The sequence below is a fragment of the Gymnodraco acuticeps genome, unplaced genomic scaffold (genome assembly GCF_902827175.1).
Source record: "Gymnodraco acuticeps unplaced genomic scaffold, fGymAcu1.1, whole genome shotgun sequence".
In the NCBI taxonomy this organism is placed as follows: domain Eukaryota; kingdom Metazoa; phylum Chordata; class Actinopteri; order Perciformes; family Bathydraconidae; genus Gymnodraco; species Gymnodraco acuticeps.
Window position 1 is genome coordinate 446,096 of NW_022991219.1, and position 11,201 is coordinate 457,296.

Genomic DNA, 11,201 nt, shown 5'->3' on the forward strand with positions numbered 1-11,201 from the left:
CGTACCGAATAATTTCGGTACGGGTACGTGTACCGTTACACCCCTACTCATTATACCGCACTCTCAATGAATTCAAAGTAAATATGTGGGGGAACAATGTTCAGCTGATCTAACAGAGATACAGTGCTATGACAAAACACTCGACAGCTGATGCAGCTGTTGCCACGTAATAATGAACGGACGTCTCTTTAAAATGACCGCTCAGAGGAGAGGAGTTCTCATTTCTTTAAACGTCTGCTGCTTCCCCTCCTCTCTCCTTGGTTCCCCTCCTCGGTCCTCCGCTCGCATCTCCTGTGGGCGGGACTAAGTCTCGAGGAGGGGAAATTTAAGAATTGAGAAGCCTCTAGGGCAGGGGTGGCCAACCAGTCAGAGGTTAAGAGCCACATGTTTTCTATGTTACTGCAAAGAGCCACATCAAACACACAGTCACTGATATTGTTTCAGTTTTTAGTTTTCTGGAGACAAGATTTCAACCACGTCACTGATGCATTTTTGTGGCATTGGGATATATATTTTTTAAATCCTCTGGAGCAGAGAGGAGCTGTGGATTATTGTTATTGATTAATGCATCAGTGTTTCTTAGGGTCAAAAACACTAAACCCACAACTTAAAATGAAAGCGTTTAGTTTATTTAATAAAAGAGCACATGTTCAATGTGAAAAGTGACAGTAGTTATAGATTATTTGCAATTTGGTGCTATATATATATATATATATATATATATATATATATTTTTTTTTTTAAATTATATATATATAACACCTTGAATTTCAGGGGGGGGCGCGGGGCTCCGTTGGCGGGGCGCAGCGCCCCTCCAAGACAATGGTAGGGGAAACACTGGATAGTAGTGTTTAATCAACGATAGGTTTCCCCCCCCTCAAAGGTGATTGGTTCACTGCATCGCAGGTATTATTGTGATTGGCTCTTGGGCCACATCAAAATTAGACGCCTGTCATCCTCTCATACTGACACCTGACACCACACATACACACGTAGGGAGAGCCGGAGCGATTTTATCCGAGCCCAAACAACTTTGAGCGGCCAAATTACGTCAGAATTATCAGCATTCAATACTTAACAGACCTACTAAATATCAGGTTTAACTGTCAGGAGTAGTGTTGTCACGATACCAACATTTTGGTTTCGATACCAAGTCAAGAATTGCGATTCCGATTCTTTTTCTTAAAAAAAGGGAAACAGTCTTAAATGTAATTGTGCTTTATTTCACACCAGAACCATAACACAAACTTTTAAACAATGAGAACAATAAATAAAATAAAGGACAAGAATTCGTATTAAATCAAATTAATACATGTCTGACAGACAGGCCTCGTGGTGTCCGTAGGCTTGCCCTCACTGTCAGAGATATAGCTAAAATACATCAAAATGTTGCTTCTGGCATCTTTTGTGTCAACAAGCCGAGGCGCAGCAGCAGCTGCACTCCCACTTGCAGCCATGCTTTTCGTTTTCTCACATACTCTGGCAGCTAGCGCGTGGTCGCGTGCACGAGAGAGGGGAGGGACTTAGAGCGTGCTTGAGAGGGAGGGACTGCAGGCACGGCTGCAGAGCAGGGAGTGAAAGCAGAGCGCTGAACACACACGGCTCTTATTAAAACAGTGCTTTCTCACCGGAGTACTTTCCCCCGTCATTCTTAAAGTACCGATACTAATGAAACGGAGGAATCGTAACGTTTTTAACGGCAGGGTATACCTTTCAAGTAACGGTACACCGTGCAACACTAGTCAGGAGTCAGTGTCTCTCCCCCAAACTCACACATACAATTCGATATGAACTGAAGAGCCGCATGAAACTAGGCAAAGAGCCGCATGCGGCTCGAGAGCCGCGGGTTGGCCACCCCTGCTCTAGGGTGACACAGGGCCGTTGTATTTTTTTGTTGACCGCAAGATTACAATTGCTTTGATTATAACAGTGTATATGTCTGATCACCGACTTTTTTAATTAAACTACAATACTACGAAACAGAGCTTCAGATCTCAGCGAGTACTTTTTTAGCGTGTCATACAACAGCAAACGGGCCCGGCCTCAGCCTCTCAGCGACTTAGTTTGTTTCCTGCTGTCGCTACAACATTGGTCCAAAATGATCAAATCCGTTTTTGCTTCTTTTTTTTTTATGTTTTCGTAGTCTGCACCTGTTGGTTTTTATTTTTGGTTTGTCAGTCATCTGTCCATTTGAACGTCACTAACCGGTGCTTCACAGACAACATTTTTTGATTTGTTTCCCTTTTGAGATATCCACCTGATTTGTCACCATCTGTAGATTAGCTGTGGGATGTCTTGTTGCAGAGAAAGAGGACTGCGTATGTCATGGCTTACATTGAAAGCACATAACAAAAAGGTTGTATTCAAGGTCAGAATAAACGGAACAAAGTCAATCCTAATGAAATGTTAATTTGAGCACCTGACTTTTGTTGTAAGACAGGCCTGCAAAAGAAATTGCACCCATCTTGAAAGGTCAGTTTAAAGAAAATATCTGCCGTAATATATAAATCCACCTTAAACTAAAACACTGCAGCAGCGCAGTTCTGAGTGATGTTGTCTGGTTGATAAATACAACTTAAAAGCCACTGTGTGAGTGTGTGTGTGTACCTGTTTGATTGAGAGGGTCTGGTACTTCTCGAAGGCCTCCTGAGGCAGCGAGCCGAGCTCTCGGATCTTCTTCATGCACTCCTCTTTCTTCTTGAGCAGCATGCCCTGCCTGTTGGTCATCTTCTCCAGCTCCTTGGTGTCGCTGTTGATGGCGTCATTCTGATCCTTCTCGATGTTCTTCCAGCGCTCCATGCTCTTTATGTGGTCCTTGATCTCGACCTCGATCTTGTCGACCAGAAGATCAAGATCTGGGGAAGAGACATTGGATGAGGCAGTGCAACAGAAGTGATTGGTTTTATTACAAATGAGGCATCAGTGCAGAAACAGAAGCTAGCGCAGCCACAGTTTTTTCTTAAAAAGTCCACTGAATGGAACTTTAACAAAACAGACTGTAAAGGAATGAAAAAGCCGGAGTTCCATTTTTAATTCAGCAGCCAAGATAACTCAATTCAAATGTATATTGTTAATAAAAAACCTACTAATGTGGATGCTAACTTTCTTAAAAGTGAACTGCTCACGGAATCATAAATGGAAAATTGAACAAAGGCTTGAAAATAAAGCCTACTTAAGAAGAGGTCGTGCTGTGAATATGTATTTAATTGGTTATTAACAGTAATGAAACATGATTTCATGCAAATTAATTCTAGTCAGGATCACTGCCTTCCATCAACCTCATCTGAGTCACAGCGCCAGCAGAGCATTTATTCCATCAGCCAAGCCGTCTCTGAAGCAGCTTTTTATCCACATTAGTCCATCACATCACAGCAAACCTCACCATCTGCTGGTGGTGCCATCCTATTGAAGACAGCGTCGAGTTTTTACATCTAAATTCCCCAATGACAGCTTATTTTGGGCTCAATAGAGCACCTTGGTTTCGTTTATGAAAATACACTCTTCCATATGGCTACCAAGTAATGACGAGTACTCCTTTAACAGCGCTACTTCAATCAATTACTCAATCCACAAATCATGATATCTCTCTCGCTCTTATACATTTGAATGATTCAGGCATTAGTGTGAATGACACACAATTTGTGTTTTGTTTGAGGGTACTGAAGTGTTTTTAATGGTTCACCTTTTTGTTTAAAGCTTGTCTCTTTAAGTTTCAGGCTACGCTCCCCCCCAGTGGTGTATCTTTAGTGCGATGCTCACCTTCTGATCGTGACAGAGTCTCTTTGACACGTTTGTTGATGCCGTCCAGCTCAGACGTGGTGGCTGTGAGCACGGTGCCTCCCTCAGTCTCTCGCAGCTCGTTCAGCTCCTGTTCCAATGCACAACAAAAAGAGGGTCATTCAAATTCCAACACCTCTCTTCTGACCTGTGTGAAGTAAAGACTTCAATCCAGGACTCTGTATTTACATCACCTGCAAGTACATTCATTGAATCGGCTGCAAACAAAAACCTTGAACTGAGTGGGTATTCATGCAAGAATGTATATATATTGTGTATACAACATATGTGTTGATGTATATATTGTTTTTTGCTATAACAGAAAATAACCCAACTTCAGTTTTCAGGGTTTCTGCAGGTTTCACCAACTCAAATGTAAGACTTTTTAAGACCACTTTGAATAGAATTTAAGACCTATTTCACGGCAAGAAAGTATGAAGGAAAATTGCTATGAAAGAAGAAATACGTACATGAAATGTATTCATGTTCAACATAAGAACGATGACTGAACATAACAGCACACAGAACTGTGTTAGACAAAAGGTGTGTGTTTGTGTGTGTGTGTGTGTGTGGGGGGGGTGCTAGATCGTATACCTCCTGGGTTTTAGGCGGCGGAAGTGACGTAATCGTGGATGAGAAGTCGGCAACTTTTGTATTAAAAGTTTACCCTAAATAGAGGAGAGTTCCGCTCACGCACGTCTTGTCACAAATATGAGGTTCATTAACGAATAATGAGATCATACTCTAGAACAGTGCTTCTCAAACATTTTCTCAGCCAAGTACCCCCTGACCGACCCCGAACATTTTTGATAGAAAAAGCCTATATATATATATATATATGATTACAATATAGTAATGTTCCATCAGTGTGTGATTTATTAACTCCTTCATGCATGAATTACAACAAACTAAGGATATATTTGGCGAGTACGGCATTAAAAGTTGTAACAAGCAGTAGCGCTGAGCAAAGTGACTAGAACACGACCACACCCTTGTAAAAACAGAGAAGAACCAGTTAAGCACAAGAACGGATCTTGAAATATGAAATATGTTGAAATATGTTCTAGAAATATGTAATATAACATTTTATTTTCTATTTAATTTATTGTACTATGATTATTTTTGTAATCATGCATGGTATTTTTTTAATTAACCTTTTTTTTTATTATTATCTCACTCCCTGCAGTACCCCAACGTACCCCCAGGGGTCCGCGTACCCCCATTTGAGAATCACTGCTCTAGAACAACATTAAAATGTGTGAAATATACTTACATTTAAATAATAATAGTTTGATTATTAAATGATAACTTACAGTTCTTATTTGTGTTGCATTTGTGGATAAAACCCAAAGAACATTTAGGATATATAAATACTGGTCAGATATCCACCAGATCTTTTAGTGATTTTTGTCTCAGAGAAATTAAATTGCAACATCAAATACAAAAGTTCATCTGAAACAACTCAAATACCATAATGAAATTAATCCACAAATTATGATTGTTATGTTATACCTGGAAACACAAATACAAAACCGAAAATAATACATTTAATATGCTCGTCTCTTGTCCTGGGTGGCAGATTACGTCACTAAAACCCAGGAGGGGATCTAGCTGCTGCTGCACAAGCTAACGCTACATTAGCAAAACAAACGCTATTTGTTTTTACAAAAGGTGCAGCAGGCTTCAAACACGTTCCCCTCCACTGGTTTCAACCAAGCACTACATTTGATGTTTTACAACCAAATATGGTTGAACTTGCACTTCCCCATATTTGTTTGTAAATAGATTCGAAGATACCTTCGTTTCTGACTGCCGCTAGCTTGGTTGCTAGGTTACTAGCTGGGTGTTCTCCGATAAGGGGCCGGGGGAAACAAAGTTAGTGATTACTGGTTCCATGTTGATTTATTTCAATACAAATTGTTGGGGGGAACTGAAAGGCTATTACCGTACTGGTTACTTTGCAGCCCGGACATTTTCCCCAAAACACATTTAGACGCGATCGCAACATAGAAGTACCTTTCAAATCCGATCAGTTTTAAGACCTTCTAAATCATATTTAAGACCTTTCTTATTTTTTTGATAAAATGTAAGACTTTTTAAGACCCTGCGGGAACCCTGGTTATTAGGGATGTGCATCTCCATCACTGAGGCCGATGCGATGCGCATCTCGATACGTTGCCACGATACGATACATTAACGATACATTTGAAACACTAGGCGATGAGATACAATACGATTCACCCCTGTTGCAATACAGTTCGATACGATTTGATTCAACATTATGCGATTTGGTGCGATACGATGCGATTCAACACGATGCAAAATAATGATACTTCAATTTGGTACGACAGAGGATTTTTGTTTTATTCCTTATATGCAGCAAATCATACATTAACAAAAAAGTGCTTTACATATTTGGTACTGCACATCCCATCATGCCGTTTATTTTTTTGCCTTTAAAAGCTCTCCAGAGTACAATTCTATAACACCTCACAGTCCACATCCAACAATGTAAGGATGCATTGCTCATGATTAACAATGTGAAAATAACAGCTACCATAGAGCAATGCCCATACAGCTGCCAGCCTGATGTGCTTAACACTCATTCATAGGCTAACTCACCAGTGAGCAGAAAGCAGTGGGTTCTATATGAACAATAAAGAATACAAATAACCTTTCACAAACAGGTATTTCATAACTGCTTACAGTAAGGAAGACATTTACATTATCATTGGCCGTCACAGGCTGCTGTAAACTAAACACCACTCTCTCTGACAGAACACCTCACTGAGTGATTTAACTCGTATGTCTAACTTTCAGGTTTCTCTTTTCAGCCGCAGACCCCATGTCGCCTCTTTATGTGCGTCGCTAAGTTCCTCGTACTACTTGTGTACTTTAAAGCGGCTCGGCATCGTTAACAATTTGCGAGCGATTTTTCAAGTTGACCGTCTGTAGTATATAGTGCCGCGCACATATACCATCAGGACGTTACTGATGGGGTGCGGCTGCGGAGTGATACTGTGTGTATGCAAGCCCGCATCTAGGACGGATCTATGTGTCATGGCTGTAGACCTGTTAAGTAATAAAGATACTTCATACAAAGGTCTACGGATACCTTATTACTCTCCATGACCTGCGGTCAACTATGTAGCATAAATGACTATTACACCGTCTTTCTTGAACAATCCGAAGTGTTGCCAAACGTTTGATTTGTAGGTATTTTTCGGTGCGCTGTGTTTCTCTTTCTCCTCAACTTCCGTGTGTGTTGATAACTGAGACTTTCGGCCTCCGTAGTGGCAAAGCAAATATCAAAGATCGTCTCTGCTGAGCGTTGACAAGATGAGGGGATTTTATATGAATGAATCGGTTTTTTACCAATGCAAAGACGCTACGCAATCGATGCATCGCGAGTTCAACCCGGTTCAACCCAAACTGTAGCCGATGTGCACTCTTTCAACCGGTGCACTCGCATCTTGAACGTTTATGCCGGTGCACCGATGCGAATCGGTGAATCTTAACATCTTTACTGGTTATACATTACTCAATACACTGCAGAAAGAATATCCTGTATGCAGAGCCACACTTTGAGACGTGTTTATGGTAGAGAGTTAAAGAGACATCGTACCTGCTCCACTTGGTCAAGACGCTTCCGTAAGTTCTCGTTGAGATACGTTTCCACTCTGGTCATTATGCCCTCCAGCTTAATCCTCTCATTCAACAACTGTCTGTTGTCCTGTGGGGGGGTAGATGGGAGAACAAACAAAATACAAAAATGGTTACTCTTTGCCAAGTGCAGACAAACAAGATGTTAGTCAAATATCAGCAGGTCACAATCTTAGTTTTCTCTTGCTCTGTGAAACACAGTATTTTTACGGTGTTGTTTTAGTACTTCTACATAACTAAAAGACCTACATATTTCTTCCACCATTGCATATATCATGAGGATACTCATACAGAAATGTTTGCCCAAAAAGTACACAAACACCTTAGGTTGTGCAACAACTTTAGCCTAGGCAAATGCTCTATCAACAATACCTCCCAACATAGTGTTATGTTGCGAGCAATATCATTTGACAACAGCGATTAGTGTAAAAGCAAACATGAAAGGCTCCATGCTGCGGGGGCGCAGTTGTTGCGCAACTAAAGTGAGACTGGCTGAGGGGAGAGCTGAGAACAGCTGGCAGTAAGAGAGAGAGAGAGGGGGACGACGCTGGATCACAGGACCCTCCCACACACAGATGCTGTCTGCTCCTCTCACCTCACTCAGCTCATGTGAACACAGGCAGGAGGCGGAGTAGGAGAGGACTGAGGAACACCTACATGTAGGTAACCTGCGTTTTCTCCGAACGACATATAGGCACAGATGTGTGTGCATCAGCCTTTTCAGCATAACAGTGCTGTTCTATAGCTCACTGATCCAAATGATCGCTGAGTCTATCTTATAATAAAATATAATAATATAACTAATACAAATCATTATATACTTGAGAAGCATATTTTATTCTTTTGAGTTTGCTTCACAACATTTTCTTAAATGTCCACATTACAAGGCAAAAGCAGAGACAGAAATCCATGTAGTCCTCTGTATAGTGCTGCCGCTGACCTGCTGAAGCTGGCGGATCTCGTCGTTGAGGTCATCGACGCGCCTCTGGTCGTCCAGGCTGAGCTGAGAGAGCAGGTCTGTGCCGAGCTCGGCCTTCAGTGACTCCCTGGTAGACTCCATGGCGTGGAGGCTGGCCTCCAAACTCTGCAGGCTGCGTTGCTACAGAGGAAAAAAGTGGAGAGCACAGACAGTCAGGAGGTCACCTTTAACTCTGGGCTCGTATGCAGGTTTAAACTAAAATATTGTAACAACTTCATTATATGATCACCTTGGGCATGAAGGTCTTCTCTGACTGCTGCCTCTTCTCCTTCAGCATCTTCATCTCAGACAGAATACTGTCTCTGGACGCCTTAAACTTCCTCTGCTGAGTCTCGATCTGCTGCATCTGGTTCATCAGCTGGTCGATCTCATTGTTGATACGTGAAGGCAGCGATTAAGGAAGAATAAGCCAATGTTTAACCAAATGAGCTTTTCCTCTCAGTACAGTCTTTATTCTACGTATAGTTTTTCCAACTTTATGTGAGCCAATGTCTACAGACAACAGCTGCTAAAATCAAAGCCTAGAAGTGTGAGTTGAGTCAATTATAGTTGTATAACCCATATCACAATCCGTATCAAGAGACTCTACAACCTTCCCGACATTATAAGAAAATAAAAAACTCCTTAAAACAACTGAATGGAAACGTTTAAAAAACTTTTCAGAAACACTGTGTTGTATTTAGACAAGAGAAACATTATAAAATAAAATCACATGATAGAAAACAAAATGTATAATTCCAAATATGTGTCAAAGATTAGGCACTTTTCAACTGCCTTTTCAATGACTTGCACTGTTCGAACAGCATATTGTCCTTCCTTCAGGAATAATGCATTATAAACTAAAGAAAGAACAAAAAACTACAACAAAGAGATGTTTTGTAGTCATTGGAGAATATGGCAGCTAGCTTGTAGGCTTTTTAGTGCTCCGATAACACGATTCACCTTCAGACGGAAGACTGTGACCATTGATGTCAAGGCAGAGGACTAAGAACGTCACTTCATTATTCTAATTGACCAGACAGGCTCATCGATCGCTGGGACTACATTATGGGCCTTTAGGTTTAACAGGACTCAATAAACACTGAGGCTTAGGCCAAGGAGCTACTGAAAGAGCTGCCCAGAGAAGATGAAAGGTAATAGATGCTTTAAGGTCATCCGATCACGTTCATCAATGGGAACAGCTGAAATCAGGTCACTAATCCACCTGAATTCATTTACGTATTTATAAACACATTTAAAACAGGCATTAATCTCTGGGATGATCACTTCAACTGTCATGAATAACATATAAAACAGGTTTATTTCAAATAATCCATTTGATAAGAGTTATGAGCACTCAGCAATGTGGGTCTGAAGGAACAACGAAAGAACAACCTTGAAAAAGGGGATTAGTGAGGTGCATCAGCGTACTCTCATGCTTATCATGCCTATCGACAGAGCAGAGGTGGGGATGTAAACAACAAGCAGCTTTTAAATAATTGATCTGTTCTCTGACTCACCGCTGCAGGAGTGAAGGACTGCGCCATGCCATGGTCTCAGTCATCCACTGCCTACTCACACACATACGTAATCACCAGGTGCGCACATTAACATGTACACAGTGCTGTCTGCGGGTGAGAAACTACACAGGTGTTCACACACACATAATCATACCGGGGCGGAAGTGACCATATCCATAAGCATAGGGTACATGCAGACCTAAATCCCCTCTGATCCGCCTGTTTTTGCTTTTTATCGGCCCTCCAGAAGTGAGTCATGGCTCTGGCCAATATGTCCCGACTTACACTAATCCCTCTTGACCTCTCTAACCCTGCTCTCGCTGCACCAGGCTCCTGCTAACAGAAGTTGCTACACAACAGAGATGGATTAAATCTACATTTAAAAATAGAGGCTTGCACTAATTCAGTGAAGAATGCACTAAGGGGTGTTGTACATTATTTCAAAAGAGTTATTAAAAGGCTCCGATAAGCTGCAGAGGTACATATTAGGGCTGAACGATATACCGTGTCATGGCGATAACTGCGGTATGCGCATGCGCGGTATTCACACCGCAGGGACGTGTGGTTTTATTCTTTTTTTAAATGCTAACGCACTTTAGCACAGAATTCAAAATAAAGATACCCTTATTACTTATCGAAACTGCACATACAATATATCCGATTAAAGCTGAGACTCCACAGATTATTTAAGTATAGTATCTAAGCGATCCAATCTCGCAACAGGGGAAGCAAACACAGACATCACAACACGTACCTTTTACGGAGCTTTTACGGGAGATCGTCTCACCGTAGCTGTCAATCTGATCAAAAGACGTGTTCAATGGCATTAAAACGAGAAAAAACGCGGCTGAATCGGTTGATCCATAGGTTGATAATGTATCTGTGGCTTTGAAGCAATTGTTTATAATCCATAATTCCCTGGTCTCCCTCCGCAGCCGGTTGGCGTAGTTTTGGCACAATTCCGTTGTACAGACCGAAGTTAACAGCAGCCCTGTCTGATCTAACCGCCTTCTGGAAAAGCTTCACAAGTACGTACGTACGCAAATGCGCTTTGTGACACAAGTGACAGACAGTACGCATTTCAGATTACGCACATAACCTGCGTACCAGTTATGTGCACCCCTGTACTACAGCAAAAGTATTCTCCGTCGGGACTTCCTGCAACAACACCACGCTGTTATCTTGATTCTGATTGGCCAGAAGACATCAAAGATCTTCTATTGAGAAGACGATCACTACGTGACAGAAGTTTTCAAAACCGTTTCTGGTCTTTGGTATTTCCA

General features: G+C 41.5%; 1 protein-coding gene across 2 annotated transcripts in view; it reads right to left on the reverse strand.

Moving 5' to 3' along the window:
• smc3 (structural maintenance of chromosomes 3) overlaps positions 1 to 11,201 on the reverse strand; it is a 49,345-nt gene that overhangs the window by 11,079 nt on the left and 27,065 nt on the right. For both annotated transcript variants that reach the window (XM_034239222.1, XM_034239221.1), the window contains exons 20-24: positions 8,649 to 8,800; positions 8,381 to 8,539; positions 7,403 to 7,510; positions 3,760 to 3,868; positions 2,608 to 2,855 (exon numbers count right to left, since the gene is read on the reverse strand). In XM_034239222.1, the coding sequence (XP_034095113.1) occupies positions 2,608 to 2,855; positions 3,760 to 3,868; positions 7,403 to 7,510; positions 8,381 to 8,539; positions 8,649 to 8,800 (776 nt within the window). The remainder of the gene's footprint in view (positions 1 to 2,607; positions 2,856 to 3,759; positions 3,869 to 7,402; positions 7,511 to 8,380; positions 8,540 to 8,648; positions 8,801 to 11,201) is intronic.